The sequence below is a fragment of the Sardina pilchardus genome, chromosome 18 (genome assembly GCF_963854185.1).
Source record: "Sardina pilchardus chromosome 18, fSarPil1.1, whole genome shotgun sequence".
NCBI lineage: Eukaryota > Metazoa > Chordata > Actinopteri > Clupeiformes > Clupeidae > Sardina > Sardina pilchardus.
In genome coordinates this window covers 32,773,863-32,791,612 of record NC_085011.1, presented here as the reverse complement: position 1 = coordinate 32,791,612, position 17,750 = coordinate 32,773,863, and the positions used below count along the sequence as shown (strand labels likewise).

At 41.3% G+C, this 17,750-nt stretch overlaps 1 protein-coding gene across 2 annotated transcripts in view; it reads left to right on the top strand.

Moving 5' to 3' along the window:
• Window positions 1–1,886: 1,886 nt before the first annotated feature.
• The window catches only part of polh (polymerase (DNA directed), eta), a 31,011-nt gene continuing 15,147 nt past the window's right edge, over window positions 1,887–17,750 (top strand). Inside the window, exons 1-5 of one of the 2 annotated variants that reach the window (XM_062519862.1) lie at window positions 1,887–2,003; window positions 3,264–3,413; window positions 3,874–4,008; window positions 16,710–16,939; window positions 17,368–17,540. In XM_062519862.1, coding sequence (XP_062375846.1) covers window positions 3,265–3,413; window positions 3,874–4,008; window positions 16,710–16,939; window positions 17,368–17,540 — 687 coding nt within the window. In that variant the 5' untranslated portion in view covers window positions 1,887–2,003; window position 3,264. Of the gene's footprint in view, window positions 2,004–2,029; window positions 2,629–3,263; window positions 3,414–3,873; window positions 4,009–16,709; window positions 16,940–17,367; window positions 17,541–17,750 lie in introns of those variants that run through there. The other variant, XM_062519861.1, reaches the window with a different exon arrangement.

The following is a 17,750-nucleotide window of genomic DNA, read 5'->3' as shown; positions in this document are numbered from 1 at the left end:
GAGAAGCATACAGGTGAGAATAGGTTCAGAAATGTCAAGGAAATGTCTGGTAGATAACGGTACTCCTCAAGGGAGTGTAATAAGCCCTATACTATTTAACATCATCCATCCAGGGATTGGCAAGTCTCTTTTTTGCAGATGATGGAAGTTTGTGGAAAAGGGGGAAGAATGTTTTATTGTGAAGAAGGTTCAAGAAGCTGTAAATCAGGTGGAAGGATGGGGCAGGAGATGGGGCTTTAGGTTTTCTGTAGAAAAGACTAAGGCTATGTTTTTTACTAGAAAGAAGATTGGGGAGGAAATAAGACTGTCCCTGAATGGCAATGACTTAGAAAGGGTAAACAGCTTTACATTTTTGGGTGTATTTTTTGACACTAGGTTGACATGGAGGTGCCATATAGGGAAAGTGGTTGACAAGTGCAAAAAGGTCATGAATATAATGAGATGTCTTGCAGGAACAGAATGGGGGGCTGATATGGCATCCTTAAAACAAATGTATGTGTACCTGATAAGGTCAAGAATGGAGTATGGTAGCCTGGTGTATGGATCTGCCTCCAGAACGGTTCTGGCTAGGCTAGACCTAGTTCGGGCTAGTGCTCTCAGAATATGTACAGGAGCGGTGAAGTCATCTCCCATATGTGCCCTTCAAGTGGAGGCAGGAGAAATACCTCTCAGTCTCCGCCGGAAGCATCTGCAGTCCAATTATTGGATAAATATGGCGGGCCAAAGAGACAATCACCCAGTTAAATTAGTGTGTCAACCAAGTTGGGAGAGAGAAGTGGCAGTACTGCCAAGCTTTGGGTGGGCAGGTGATGAGGTAGCAAAGGAGTCTTTTGTCTTCTGTCCTGTGGTACTATGGCCTTCAATTCCCTTGTGGCAATTAGAGGTGCCTAAAGTTGACGTAAGCTTACTTGACTTAAAAGCTGAAGACAGTAATGTAGATCTAGTCAGTGAGTTCTACGCCCAAGTAGCGGAGAAATACCCAGGTCACATTCAGATATTTACTGATGGGTCAAAAGACCCAGAGGTAGATGCCACTGGAGCAGCATTTGCTGTTAAAGGATGGAACATTGAGTCATTCAAGAGAACTGCAGACTTTTTGAATGTGTTCACAGTGGAGCTATATGCTATCTTAATGGCAGTACAGTGGACAGTTCAGTTAAATAATCATAAAGTACAGATTTGCAGTGATGCTGTCTCAGCAGTGAGGAGTGTTGGGACAGGCCAGTCCAGAAGTCGTCAAGATTTAGTGTATGACATCCTTATGGCTATAAGGGAGGTGGCAAGGAAAGGTGTTGAGGTAACATTGATGTGGGTTCCTGCTCATATTGGCATTGCAATGAATGAGAGGGTGGACAATATAGCCAAAAAAGCTGTTAAAAAAGAAAGTGTGGATGTCAATATAGCTTTGTCAAAAGCAGAAGGCAAGTGTATTGTGTGGAAACAAGTTAACTTAAAATGGCAGCAACAATGGGAGCAAGAGAGTAAGGGGAGATATTTATTCTCAATAGCTAGCAGAGTGACTGAATCAGTAACCTGTAAAAGTAGAGGGGGAAAAAGGAAGGATGAAGTCACTATTACTAGGTTGAGAATAGGACATATCACTTAATAACACACTATTCCTTTTAGGAAAGCACCAGAGTGGATTGTGCGTTGAGTGCCAACAGCCAGAGACAGTTCACCATGTTCTCATTGCCTGTACGAGCTATCATGAAGAAAGGCTGGAACTTATTACAGAACTCAGGAAACTGGGTATGGAAGAAATGTCAGTGAGAAACATTTTAGAAATGGGAGCGATGGGGAAGGGAAAGTGTTGGCTTTTTAAATATTTGAGAGACACTGGCCTCATAAAAAGAATCTAACGCAGTAACGAACTGGACCTAGAGGTGGCAGCAATGCAACAAATTTGATGCCAGCTGCCGTTAAACACTAAGGAAGAAGAAGAAGAAGAAGAAGAGAGCAGGGAGTTTGTTTGAGGACTCTTTCTTTCACCTGGATTCGTGTCGGTATGTAACCCATGATGTAACCTCTTCACTAGTTCTCATTGTGAATTCTCGGGTAGTTAAATCGACATGGCAGTGCAATTCGTTGCCGAATTGTATAGAGCGCTGTGTCTTGTTATCCTGAGGGGAGTTAACGTAACAGTATGGTCTGACCGCTGGATTTTGTACGTTCTTTAGCACTAAACGATTAGTAAATTCTCATTTAGTTTGCTTGTTAGCGTTCATGACCACATGATACCGGTGTTGTGTGACTGTTGGTTTCCACTTGGTGTGTGCTCTCGCTGCTCGCCACAGCTACAGCTGGCAGACATAACGCATAGCCGCTACTGGGCTTAAAACGGGGTGCGTTGGTATCTCTAGCCACTTGCTAACGTCGTCTATCCATTCTGTTATCAGCTCAGGTTCAGGCAGACAATCGCCATTAGCAAAGAATAATTTATTAAGGTACGGTTCGCAGCCCTTGGGTAACAGTGACAGCATACCTTGACAGCTAAACGTGCCCAAACCGGTCTAACGTTATTAGGTGAGCCATTTTTCTGACCGCGCACACTCAGCCTAGCCTCTGGAAGATCAGCTCAACTGTCCCTCCGAGAGAGTTTAGTTTCCGAGTCTGGAATGTTGATTTCTGGTGAGTTTTGTGGAAATGTTTTCAAGGCATATTGCATTCTTGCTGTGAAAAAAGATGGGTCATTCCACCTCAATTCAACAAATGCCTTCTGCTTGACCATCTCAGATTTCCTTCAAAATTTTACCACCTAAAGAGTAACCATTTAAACTAACTTAGCCAAAATATTAGATTGGTATACCTAATACATCCAGAGATATTTTTTTTTTAACATGGTACCCCCCTTCTGTTTTTTGGCACATTGGCGCCCTCATCTAAATCTGCAGCAAAGTTCAGATGTCATTATCTCAAAAAGTTTTCAAGCTAAACAGGAGTGTCCCAAATGTAATCACAGTCAAGCTGCCCATGACAGTATAACTACTGTACGGTCTGCAAGCTTAACTTTACATGTCATAACTTCAACTAAACATACGTCACCCCTTAATTCAATCACTTGAAATACGAATGCATTTCCTAAAACTGAGATAATTGCCTATATATTATTGCTCATAGTTTATATTATGTTTTATTATCGCTAGAATATCGCTCACTCGCTTGTCCTTTTAAGTGTCTGTTAACTGTTGGCACCACCTGGGAATTTAATTACTGCGTAACAGTATGGTGCTCCAAATCAATTACAACGTCTGTGTCTTTTCTAGAATGGAGCAGTCAATGGATTATGGGACAGAAAGAGTTGTTGCTCTGGTGGATATGGACTGCTTTTATGTACAGGTAGAGCAACGGATCAACCCCGAATTAAAAAATAAGCCGTGTGTTGTGGCTCAGTACAAGACATGGAAGGGAGGCGGGTAAGATTCTAACTATCATGTCTGATTGTAGCGCATTTCCTTTTGCATAACTAGGGTTGGCCAATATGCATTAACATGCCTTGATTAAAAAGTATCAGTCAACACAAACCGCTAATTTGCAAAAAGGGACAAACATTTTCATTAATCAATATTTTCCCTGGGCATTTATTCATGGCCTGGAGGCACACAGAAATACTATTTGTAAATCATGTAAAGTAGTATGTTATGGTGTCACGCCAAATCACATTCATCCTGAAGGGACTTATTTTCCAGATAATGACCATTTTCCTTGACAGCGGTCTGTTATCACGAAATATAAATATGAAGAGCCATGTAATAAGAAGTCATATTCAATACTACAGCAGGACAATAACTTCTCAGTCAAACTCACATTATCTGACTCTATGTTGTTTGTTTTTGAAGCTTCATCTTAAGATCCAATTCTGTCATATTTATTTAGCATCATTGCGGTGAGTTATGAAGCAAGAGCACATGGAGTCACCAGAAACATGTGGGCAGATGATGCTAAGAAGTTATGTCCAGACCTCCAGGTGGCAAGAGTCAGGGAGTCTCATGGCAAGGCAGATCTTACACAGTGAGTTTACATTTTTTTCGTCTGTATCACATTGATCCTATCCAATTTCTGTATGTGAAACCATTTTGCCATATCTTCTAATTGCACCCATCATGAACATACTGAACCAAACAACTTGTTTCATGCACATATCTTGAAGTTACTGCATGCATTAGGTTTTGTAGACAAGCATGCATGTTGTACATGAAATTTCCTGAACGAAATGGCAATGCTTGCAAGGCAAAAAAAAAAAAAAAATGTCAACGTGAACACAAAAACAATACAAAGTAGCCTAAAAGATTATAATGGTTGGACTACAGATGGTTCTACAAAACATATCAAGTGTGGTGTCGTTGGAAAGCTGTGTTTCTCCTGCATGACGTTATGCCATCCAAATATGGACACTTCCTTTGTATCCGCAAGCAATCGCGAAAGTTCAAAGAAGAGTTTAGACTGAGAATGCATGCTATTGGCTGTGTTTCAAGGCTGTTATCTCAAAATTAGTTTTTTTGTAATCTCAGCCTATGTAGCACCTATACACCAACTTTCCAGTTATACACTTATCAGTATTCTGAAGACATTTATAGTTGGATATTGTGTGTGAAGAAAAAAATAGGTGTTCCTACAGTGCATTTCTATTAGTAGTGTGTGAAATGAATGTCCCACACATGGGAATACTGCAGCTGAAGAAGACTTGAAGAAGAATCTGTCTATCTATTCACATTTTTTTTACCAGCCATTGATAAGTTGATTACATTTCTATATTAACATGTTGTATTAAAGAAAGGATAGAAAATAACTCTTTGTATGTGCTGTAAAGTGGTTAGAAGAGATGAAATCGGAATCGGCTAAAATCGGTATCGGCAGGTCAAATTCTATGAAAAATCGGAAATCGGAATCGGCCAAAAAATTGCAATCTCTAGACACAAGTAAAATACTTTTATTTTAGTTAAATGATAATAATGACACTGTAAATTTGTTCTGAAATGTTAATTTCCTGAGAAATACTACTAATTTGATGCTGTTTTGATGCTGTTTATAAATGGTGTACTGTCACTTTAAAAACATTGTGTCTACATATTCTCCTAATGATATTTTGCCAGCTCCATTCAAATACTGTCTATGGCTAGTCCACAACTCTATCAAAAAACAGGAATGGAGCTCGCTCACAAAAAGTATAATCCAAAAAAAACGAGAGTTCAGCATCAAAAAAGTGATTTATTGGCCCACCATGCTTATAAAAGTGACCTAAAGTGCAAGTGCAGCACAAACGTTTCGGGTGACCCCATCCTCAGTGCAAATTGCAATCAATCAGTTACACAGCTTATGTAGGACATGACATCATTCTCAACATTCAACATTCAATCAGAGTACTACAATGTGAAGCACGCTGGCTTTTTTACATGGGCACACTGTCTCCAGGAGGACTCAATGAAGATTTAGATTTGACTTGCTTTTTGTGATCGACATTTCTATGTGATTGATGGTTTTTCAACTTGAATATGCACTTGTCATGTATGCATGTATTTCATGTGTTGATGAAATGTTTGTGTCTGTTGTGGATTGAACATGCAGTCAGTAGGTGCGTTTGACTTGACGAAAATCTGCGCAGATCTGACTTGATGTGATGCATGCTGGGTTAAACAGAGTGCATACTGGGACAGACGAAATGCAAACTGGTTAGAAATCATGTCCGACTTCTTGCAGTCGCGGTGGGAGTTACCCCCGTGACATCATGTCACATGTCCTTACAAAATCTCGGGAGACTGCGTCTTAGCTCAGCCAGCGCAGTTCAGCACAGTTGGTTTTTAAGCAACTGCGCTGGCCAAAACCCACCCCAATGACGTCAGTTCAAAGTTGTGATGGGGCCGTTTGGAAGAATCTCCCCATGACGAGTATGACAGGTATCTCGTTCTGCCTCCTTACCCAAGACACTAGAGCGGACCAAGACGAATCAGTTCAACTGCACTAAAACCAGCGTCTGGGATGGCGCTGGAGCTTATCCCTGTGATCCATCTTGCTCTGTTCTAGAATCTTTGCTCCTTATGTTAGAATCTGCTAAAATGAACAGAAATCGAACGGATACCTTCTTATTTGTGATTTCTGGAACAGCGGTAGGCTAGCCTACTGAAAACGTGAGGATACTCTGCTATTTTATGCTGTTGGTTAAATATATACACACGGAAAACACTTATTTAATGAATGTGCTGCAATGCAGGCCTGTTAACTGTATGACAACAGTGGTTTATTTAAACACATCATATCAATTTATTTCGTCAGTCACCATGCTCATTTTAATGAGTAAGAATAAAAGTTTTACTCTATTTAATACAAAATCCCGCGATATCTACCGCGAGGTCTCCAGCAAGGTCTCTCGCGAGTAACTTCAGGTACGTAAGCTCAGTCAGACTGTCCGGGATGAGCTGCGTGTGCTAGTTGCCCCTCCTGCTAAGACTCTGCAGCTCTCGTTGACGTATGAAGCCAGCTTAAGCCAGCCTAAGTCAGCCGCAGCTCATCGCAAACGAGCCTAGTATCTGTTTTACTAATTGATTGCTAATTGAGGGTTGGAGCTGATGTACTCTGATTGGTCCATTTGAATGTTGAGAATGATGTCATGTCCTACATAAGCTGTGTATTGTTTTTATTGTGAGCTTTTCTGCGCCACCTTGTTATTTTAAAAAAATAATCATTCACATTAATATGAAAGGAGAGCAATAAAAAGGTGACTTTTTGGCGTTAAAGACGATGCAGTGAAAAATGTGGGTGCACCTAAATTTTGTGCTGGTGCACCTAAAAAGAAAAGTTAGGCGCACCAGTGCAACCAACACAAAAAGTTAGTCTGGAGCCCTGTAGATCTTAATGGAGATTGAAAGAGGACCCGAAAAATATCATCCTTGTGTAGCATGCTGTAGGTGCATTTTGACATTGTAAACATTCTCTAACATGATTGAAAGGCAGTTTGAAGTAAAGCTACTATTTATTGGCTACATTTTGGTGCCCCCTCTGTCCTTTCGTGCCCTATACACAGTATGTGATGGGCGTAATGGTAGGGATGGTATCGAACACGGCTTTTAACAATAGTTCAATCAGGCAACTTTTAAACTGAAACTTTCTGCCTACAAGCCCCTCTCTGTTCCTCTCCATCTTCTTCTTCACCTTTATTTAGCACCGATTACATGATTCCAGACATAATATAAAACAACAATATAAACCAAATACAAAAATCATAGTTCACACATACAAACAGTAGGAAGAAGGTTTGCGGCATGAAATTCAAAAGCTGTTTTTCTTAATTCCGTTCTAACATGATATACCATGGCTATGTTAACCTGCATTGAAACTAGTATGTTGCTCTATTGTTAAACTGTATTGATACTATATTGTTTTTGTTATTTAGCCTAACCCAATCCAGGTTGTTTTTGTTTTATAATTTAATAACCAAGGCTAATAATCAAGGGTAATTCCTAAACCTAATTACTGAACTTGCCAAACAGTTAGAGGTCAGTTTTTGAATACAGCCACTGATATATCTCCACTTTTTTTAATGTTTTGCTCCATTCAGTTCACTCCTCATGTCACTTGAACAGAAGACAGAAGTTTGCTTCTCCTAGATGTATATTACCCATAGAGTTTGACAGTCCCGCCCACAGCCTTGTCCAGAAGTAAAAATCCAATACAATTTCTCAATTGACAACTGGAGAATAAGCCATAAAATTGTAACCGTCCATGGTAGACTTAAAACCAGCTACGATGTGACTAAGCGATTATACTGGCCATATAGATGCCAAAAGTTAATGGGGCATCAACCTTGTTTTGAGAAAATAATGTTTTATTCACGATTTAACGAGAGAGTACTACACTACCTAACGCCCTAACGTGTAAAACTGGTGAAAGCAGAGCCTTGGATTGGTAGAGATTGCCGTTGCCATGGCAATCCCAATCAAACTGTCTCAACTTTTCCCGCGCCTATCGTCCAGCTATCGTCTCGCTGGAACTTCAAAACTTAAAATGGCTGCAGGGCTGTCAGAACCCATGTGTGGTCTTCCAAAAAAAAGGACGGTTTTCCCATCTTGAAGGTTGAATTTACTCAATGGAAACGGTAGGAAGTAATCATCTTCTTTTCTCAGATTAATATGGAACCATGTTAAACTATCATTAGGCTGCAAATGTTGGAAATGTGTGTACTTTTGCAAAGCATCACGGGATTTGAGTTCTTTAAATCGGAATTTAAGATATGTACACAGTCTTGTACCTTTGCCTTTTTTTTTGTTTTTCTGATTTTTTTTTTGCCGGAAATGATGTGTTGTATAAGTATGAGTCACGTCGTAGCTGTTTAGCCTAAGGCATGGTCTAAAACTCTTTACAAACAGATTTTTCCAGACGTCAATGGGAGAAATGAATGAGAAATTTACATCCGGACAAGCAGCTCTCTTGGAGGAGGGGCGGGACTGTCGAGCTCTATTAGGCCAAAAAAAAAAAAGTTTTGGTTCCGGTTGGTTGTCAGTTAAGGCCATGGGTTGGTTGGATTCCCCCTGCAACTTGCCTTGCCTCTAGACTTCACCTGCCAACCCTAAAGTTAACACATCCCTATGAAACTCTTCCTCTCCAATCGCGACATGCTGTCAATCAAAAAGAGTCCAGCCACTATGACAGTTCCTCCAATCATCATACAGAAGCTTGGCATCCGAGCCATCCCACTGTCCCAATAGGCGTGTTCAAGTTCAACTCCAAATGACCTCTTGCAGCAGCGAGAGCTGCCGGTGGCAGCAGGGGAGGGGATACACACGCTGCTATGAAGTTGTACACTCTCTACTTCCCGTAGTCTAGACTTGGCTAGACTTGACCATGTGACGAATCACGAGGCACGGACCCGCACGGACCCTTGTGGATATGAGGAGGCATCTAAACACCTGCACATACGTCAGGGATGTAAAAGCCAATTAGGGCAAAGACCTGACGTCATGAAGGCAGGGTCTAGGCTCCGCTGCGCTCCGCAGTACCTCTAGAGCGGCTGCTCCGCTGCTGAGCAGCTGCCTGGCCACGCCTTGCTCCCACGATAAGTTGAGACCATGTGATACCGATACTGCCAAGTCGAAAACACACCCATCTAGACCATCGTGGACAGATTTTTAACCACGTGCATCTTGTGCTGCGCAGTTTTTGTGCTGCGCAGCTATCTTGAACGCGCCTATCCATTCCCAGAGAAGCCGGGCGTCCTTGGAAATTTTGTGATTTTGTGGCGTTTGTCCAATGAACATTTGGCTTTTGGCGTGTCGTCACAGCAATGTATTAGGGGTGCAAAATCACGATAGATGACCGGCAAAACCTTATTGCTGAACGAAATAGCCCTGAAGTTTTTAGCATGTTCTAGTTAGAATAGTAGGCTGGCTAATGTAATAGGCATTATGTGATGTAGTTTCTCGTGATATTTTAGAGGAGGCTGAGCTTCCCCTGTATCCTACTGTTAGAGCAATCGCCTTTGTTCTCAAAACATTGCTAATGTTGCACGGACAAATGATTGAGACATTGTAAAAAATTGTAAAATATTCTAATTGAAGATGATCGCCTGAATGTAATATGGGTGAATTAATCAATCAATTAATTAATTATTTCTATGGTAGGCACACCTATCTATAAACACCACTTTCAAAGTGTCGACAATATTTGTCAGTTCCCCGTTTTAGGTTTGTGCATTGGTAAGCTAAAAAGTAGCCTAAGCCTACATAGTACTAACAACATCTACATGCAATATCTTAATAACAACAACAGCAATAACGTCCAAAAAGGACCTATTCATACGGATAACTTTATACAGCCCTATAAAGGCTAAAGTTACCTTTAGTTTTGTTCTAGCGTAGCCTACCGTTCACGGATGGCTTTAAACAGCTGTGATGGTAGTCTAATGTTCTGACAAGTGCAACTGCTTACCTTGCCCATCTGAATGAAATAACTCCTCTAGCTTTGCTTTTTTGCTTTGCTTTTTTCTGTCTTTGTTGGTTTTTTTTAATTGTTACAGTGGGTACGGGTTGAGAATGCACCTTCTCCCGCGGGACTCCCGAAGAGATCCCGCAGGCCGTCAAGCCGATTTTTTTCGAGGCTAAGGCAATGTACCCAAACAACCACCAGGTGGCAGAAAGTTTCATCCCGCATTTCAACTGCATTTAATGATGAAGACCGCATATCCGTCAATAGTCGACTCCTTAATCTCATTTAATCATTACAATGAAGGTGATGACTGGTGAAATTATTCAAACGACGTTTCAATGAACCATTGTTGAAATGAATGAAAATGGTTATAGAAAATCGCCTACAGCCTAACGCCGACACAGCTGATTCTTTGATTGATTCTAAAGGCTCTAGCACGGTCCTCCGTCTGCGTCACGCGCACGCGGCACTGGACGTTTGTCGTGCGTCATTTTAGACGCGTATAAGAGGCATACTCCAATGTCTGTGTCCTGAATGCGCGCCAGCCGATCAAGGTTAGCGCCGGCGCACTACGAATTAACTGTGATACTCTGGGATGTGCGACCACTGAACTAGGAAGAGCCAGGGAAGGAGTGTTCCACACTTAAATACACAAAAGATGCAGCTGTTAGATGAGGAGAAGCACCACGAGTACTTTCTCATGTCTGCTGAAAAGTTTGATGAGTTGGTTCTTCACATCTCTCCATTTATCATCCACCAGAACAGGCACAGCACACCACGCAGGCTAGCATTCCAAGTTACAGCTAAACTAATGGGTTAGCTTATGGCTAATGTGTATGGGAAATCCCATAGAGATGCTAACGGTTAGCATAATCGATAAAAGTAAATATTTAGAGCGAACTTCAGTCCATTTACACAACTTGGATTACATAGGAGGTCTTTGTTTACAACTGACTATTAAAATACTCAAAGACTAATGTTTTGTCATCATATAACAACGTTAGCGTGTAGGAAACGCCAGTTTAAGTGTTCTTCTGTCTCTGTTTGCTGAGTTTTAAGCGCTATTTCTGTACGTGCTCCACCTACTGGAGCGGCGTCTTTACAGCAGTTCCGTTTCACACATGCGCAGTCTACGCGTGAAAGAGACGCGCGGTCTTAAATTTTGGTCGACTCAAAAACGCGACGCATGCCGTAAAAATGACGCAATTCTCGTCACGCGCTCACCAGTGCCGCGTGCGCGTGACTCAGACGGAGGACCGTGCCACGGCCTTAAGCTGTTTTGATGTAGGGGATGGGTAAACTGGCGTGCTACAAACATGCTACCAATCAAATGTAATATTAGTAGGACTAGCCTACTTAGACACTTTAGTCATAGGCTACGTTGCCATGTTAATTTGGGCTAGAAGTGCTTGCTTGTGGTGGCGCTCCTGTCCGCTGCTTCTCCCGAATTGTGTGGCAAATTTGTCAACAATCAGCTTAAATGTCAAATCATATTTATTTCTCTTTGTCGCCATGGTATTGGGGGAAACGCGGAGAAACGAGATGGTCATTCCTCATATTTTTTCTTCACGTTTCGTTATAAGAAATATATAAGTAATAGTTAAAGTCTTCTTCCGTATTGAACAGATACGAGACGCTCTTTGTTCCGTATTTTAAGGAACTAGGCCTACTCAATGCACACACACTACAATGAAAAACACACAAAGAAAACACTAAACATATAGCCTACAACCTAATGTCACTTTAATGCAGCGTTTCTCAAACTATGGGCCGCGAAACGTGGAGACTGCTGCTGGTCCGCGAGACATGGAGTGAAATTGCTGCGCAATTGACCAAGCAACCGCGGACCGACAGAAAAAGAAAGCAAACGTTGCTGCTATCGGGAGGAAATGCTTGCTAATTTGATGTGTTTAAACATAGAGCCATACAATTAGGTGTGTCTAGGGTTGTTAATGAATAATCGAATATCGAATAATGTTTGTTAAGAATTTATTCGAATAAAATAAATGCCTAATGAATAATCGTTTTAGTCTCACGCAATATGAGAACAGCAACATTTTCCGGTATTTTGCGCGCATGACAAAAACAAGCAGAGATGAAGCGAGCAAGGAAAGTGTCTATGGGAAAAGTGCTGGACCTCTTCTTTATTCAGGGGCTCATGGGAACGGGGTACCTAGTAAAACGTAAGCAAGAAGTGTGTGTTATGTTAATGAATGCGGGAGAACTGTTTTGTGAAGCATCTCCATGTTAAACGAAAAGAAGCCTATTAAACTGGTATTCCGAGACAAGCCTCTTAATTGTTTCATCACCAATATACCAGTAGGATAACCCGTGTTTGAACGATTACCTCGCAAGCTGCCGGCAAGTGAAGTTAAAAGTGATAAGATAACGGGCCGACCAGCAAGGTAACAAATGTTCATCCGACCATAAACGAAACCAGCACCGGAGATGACCAGTGAGCGTTGCAATCGCTAGCCTACATGTTCAAATAGGACCTACGTCGGATGGCATAATGCCCTGTAAAATAAAGTTTACAACTTGTTGTAAACAACTTTTTTCTTGATAAAGGTTTTTTTTTTTTTTTTAATATCATCATTAATATCAATTGTGTGCATGTTGGACATGTGGGAGTGATGGGTGGGGGCAAATGTTCACACGGCTCTGAATGCCATGTGACGTCATGATTTAGTAAATAATCGATTAATTGTTCAATAACGTTATGATTAGTCGAACATGAAAATTCATCTAAAGTCCCAACCCTAGGTGTGTCTGTTATTATGATAATTTTCGAGCATAACTGCTTGTCCATAGCTCAGTGACAGGTGTTAATAGCCTTGCCATAAGCACTGCTGTGGAATGCAGGTGCTTCTTTTATTATGCGGTTAGAGCATAAGCGCTTACTCATATAGACTATAACTCAGGGACAGGTGCAAAACCACCACCTGGGATGGATCGAAGGGCAAGCAAGCACTGCCACACAACGTGAAGGCCTTTGTGTTGTCAACACTAAACAGAAAGTTTCCTACGATGGGGAGAAGTGGCCGCAAGGACTGCATCGATAAGATCAACGAATGCCTTCGCAAGCCCCGAAACCCCGGCGATACATTTTCTTTCCTTTAATTCAATAAAAAATTGTTTATCTGAAGAACTTTTCCGAGGCTGTCTTGTCTACCAAATCCTAAACTTAAATAGCGTAAACATTTTATCTTATGAAAAAACTCTTAGGGGGAACAGTTAGGCAGCCCTTCCTCCATATCGTAGTAGGCCTATAGGCAATTTATTAGAGGGGTCAAAAAACTCAAAGTAGGCTAGCCTGCTACTTTTTCCAGACTAAATGTGTCACTTTAGTGATTGGCTCTTTCAAATGCAAATTTGGTGGATGGGCTTTTGAATGGGCCTGCTGCAGGTGAGAGGACAAATCCTAAGAATGTATTGCTTTTACAAAGTGCCATTATCATTGCCATATTCTCTTAAAACATAGGCTATATATTTGAAAACGAGTTGATTAAAGGTTTCTAATGGTGTTTCTATAATATGATAAAAGCAGAGATTGAGATGTGTTTTTCAAATCCCCCGGGGGGTATTTAGACTCCAGGGTGTTAAGCACTCATTCACAACTGTCCCATCGCTAAATGCTCTCTTGTGTTGCGTGATCACACAAGTATACCTGTCGTAGTGTGCTTTTAATTTGATGGGCCTAATTATTATCTCCCAAGGATGTTGTTTTCATCGGGGCTCAGTGTGAAAGGAACAGGTCAACCCCGCAATTAGGGGTGTGTGACTGATGACTTATTTGGCAAGGCTATCATTAGGCTTACTATGCATGGCTGTAGGCAGCTATGAGGCCACTGAGATCTGGACCTCATCGGTTTTGAGAGCTGGAAATACATGCGTTTGCTAAATATCGGTATATTGTTGTGCATGTTGCGTTCGCGACTCGGGGAAGTGAAAGCAGTTCTGTATAGACATTGCAAGTTTTCATGGTGATCATCAGCGCAGCTGAAGCTGATTGTAAAAGCCGATTGGAAATACATAAGTTTAGAGCGAACGTTTCAACTATGTTTGCCATGGTAGACAAAAACACTCAAATAAAACAATAGCCTAAAAAATAACTGTAGTGCGTAATGGACACGGCTCTATATCCTAAATAATTTTCGAGGTTCGCCATTTGGTAATATGACCTATCCTTACTGACATTAATTTTGAGAGGGAGAGAGAGAGATGCTGCATTACCGTGACCCTATACCTTGTGGATGTTTCTTTTCTCATTGGAATACAGCAGGACAGGATGCCTTTTATCTATCAAACGCAAAAGCTGAGATTGTTGGAAGAACTAGGCTACTCAACAAACTTGTTTTTCGTTTCTGGGAGATCTCGTTATTGTTTTGGATTGTCGGATTTTATACTTATTGTATATATAGGATGAACAAAGTCCATGGATTTGCTATATTAAATCCAGTAGCCTAATAATTAGGCTATGTGCCACGTCCGATTTCGCAAGTGGTGTAGTAGGCTACATTTAAAAATCGACAGCCGTCTGTGAGATCCATTTCATGAAGAGCAATTGTCTTGTGCGATCATTCCCCCTCCCCCACACTCGTCTAACCAGTTCACTACATTATAGCCTACCTATATGCGGCACTGAGGACGACTGCCTCCCCCTCTTCTCTCTTGACAGACATTTGAGCCCGACACTATGTCAATGTAAAAATGTGTGTGAGTGTGCGCTGAACCACGAATTCACATATTAACTTTTCTTTTCAGCAGACATCGCAAACATTAAAAAAATCGCAAAACAGAAAATCTTTTATTTTTTAATAAAACGACGCCTTTTCTCTTGATGGGTTCCGGAGAAGTTCTTCGAGTGGGTTTTGAACCCCGGTCGCTGGCGTTCAATACATATGCTTCAACCAGTTGCGCCACAGCTCGATTGTAATCACCGTTTTGCTTTATTGGCCCATGGACTTGAAACGCCGATCAAAAGTTCTGACCTGTTAAACTGACGTTAGTTGTTAATTCACCACATGATAAAATGCTGTCATATAGCTTGACGCCCAGCAGCCTATGGTAGTCTATGCCTATCTCTGAATCAACATGAACATGCATACGATACATACGTTGCTAGAAACTTATTTTGCGGAGCTAGGCCTGCTAGTCGATGGTTACAATGAATCACCCTCACTGCCCTATCGCATATCTGACCATCCATTGCTACAATGTTACAAAATGCGCAATCTTCTCCATGCATGTAGCCTACGGTTATAAGTAAAGTGACAACAAGCATAGGCATGTATTAAAGAGATTTCTGTTAAATACATTTTATTTTCAGTCGTCAAAAGTGGTGGGGACAAAATCTGTGATAACAAGTGTTGGGTAGGCTACATGTAGGCTACCCAGCGTCGCCGGTTAAAATGAACATGCCTCCGTTTTAAAATAGCCTATACACATTTCTAAGTATTCCTAGCATGTAAATGTAGCCAAAATGTCCATCTTGTCCATCTCTTTCGTCTTCGCCTTGACAATAATAGCCTATTCACGGAATGCGGTCTTGTAACCGTGATGAATTCATGAATTAATCTAAGGTTGCCTTTCGAGTATTTCAGGTTGAATTGAAGGCTATTTCCTTCTGATAGGCCTATAGGCGATTTTCTAAAACCATTTTCATTCATTTCAACAATGGTTTATTGAAACGTCGTTTGATTAATTTCGCCAGTCATCACTTTCATTTAAATGATTTAATGAGACGGATATGCGGAGCATTTCTCTCCCTCTCCATTGACCAAAACGTTGCTCTGGCATCTCTGCTGGACTGACTGAGTTATAGGCTACGTCGAGTGAGAGAGCTGTGAGGTAGGCTGTAAAACATTCGAAAACTCTGCAACTGCAATCTAACATGCCGAGCGTCATGTCTCTTTTCTCCGCTTGTCACCAGCGCGGCGTCCTCGGGTTTTTCCATGAGCCGAACCTTCATATTATTGGGGCGGTCTATGTTGCCCCCTTGCGGTTGCAGTTTTAATTACAAAGTCCCGATGCTTCGGGATTCCCGATGTGCGGGAAAGAAAGGAGCATTCTCAACCCGTACCATCTGTACATTCATGAGTTGAGTTAGTGAATGAGCTTTACATTGTATGCTGATAACCAGCAAATAAAAATATAGATAGCAGAATAAAAGAAATCAAGTAGCCTATATGCGTGCCTGCATATAGCTCTGCATTAAGTTGACTTTGAGAATGTAATCACTAATTTTACTTTACAGACCATTGTAAATAGCCTATTGTGATGCAATTAATGTGATATACTGTGCAGAGTTAGATAGATAGATAGATAGATAGATAGATGCTTTATTGATCCCCAAGGGGAAATTCAAGTTGGGAAGTTATGTAGGTCAATTTGGCAAGTACATCTCTAAAGGGACATTTTCTGTCATTTCTGAAATTTTTTTCATGTCTTATGGTATGCACAGTGCTTACGGCGTGCCTGATATGGGAGATGTCAATGGTTACTCTCCACTATAGTAGGCCTTTATATACTGCTGTGCATGCATATTATATGTTCTCTCCACCTACTGGTGAGTATTTGGAACACCAATACAAAGTTATTTGTGCCTTTGTAAGTGACGACAACAATTGTCTTTGTGAACAACCGACCGTGTAGCATTGCTGGCTAAGATTTTCGCACATAAATTGACCGGGTCGATCGGCAACCGGAACCTTTTTTTTTTTTTTTTAAATGCCTTATCCAATGTTGTTGAAAAGTTCTGAGCATCTGATTTCATTATGAATAAATTTTGCTTTCAGCTACAGGAACGCAAGTGTGGAGGTCATTGAAGTGATGTCACGTTTTGCTGTGATTGAGAGGGCTAGTATTGATGAAGCCTACATGGACCTTTCTGCAAGTGTAAAGCAAAGACTTAAGAGCATAGAAGATGTACAGATTGAGCCACACCTCCTGACGTCCACCTTTGTTCAGGGGTACCCACAGGCTACCACCAGCCAGGATGAGATTGAAGACACCTTGTTGGATAATGGTCTGTCTTGAGTTACAACCAGTTTTCTTGGCGTCATGTCAGTTGAAAACATATAATTGAATACCTGCAACATAGTCAGAGGACACAATTATTTTGGTTCCAAATCTTTATCTTATCTTGCTAATGACTATTTAAGCAGCATGCATGACACAAGTGGGAGTGGTGCTGGTATAGGAGATCACCACAGCTTTTAGCGGCGAAGGTAACAGCCGTGTTAATATCCTTTGCCAAACCACGACCACAGGTGTGGTATTGTTTTTCTACAACAGTTCCACTACCAACTAATTTTGTTTAAAGACACAAAATTGTGTTTTCTATTGCTTTTTCTGTTTATCAACACCAAAGAAAATAGTTCCAATCTTATTCTTCTTTGTGCCTAGTTCTTGAGTTGATGTTTTTGATTGGTCTTGCTTTGTTTATCCCCACAGATGCAGTCAGATTAAAGGGCTTGGCCCAATGGCTGTCCTCTTTGCCCCCAACAACGCAAATGGATAGTGCAGACCTGCAGCTGGCTGTGGGTGCCATCATTGTAGAAGAGATGCGGGCAGCTGTTGAGCAGTGCACTGGCTTTCAGTGCTCAGCGGGAATATCACACAACAAGGTTAGTCTCATTCTAAGTTGCCCACATCCTTAAAGGGATATTCCACCATTTGGGGAATTACTCATTTTCCACCTCCCCTTGAGTTAAACAATTGATTTTTACCTTTCTCCAGTTCATCCAGCCGTTCTCTGAGTCTGGCGATACTACTTTTAGCTCCAGCTTAGTATAGATTATTGAATCGGATTAGACCACTAGCATGTCGCCAGCTAG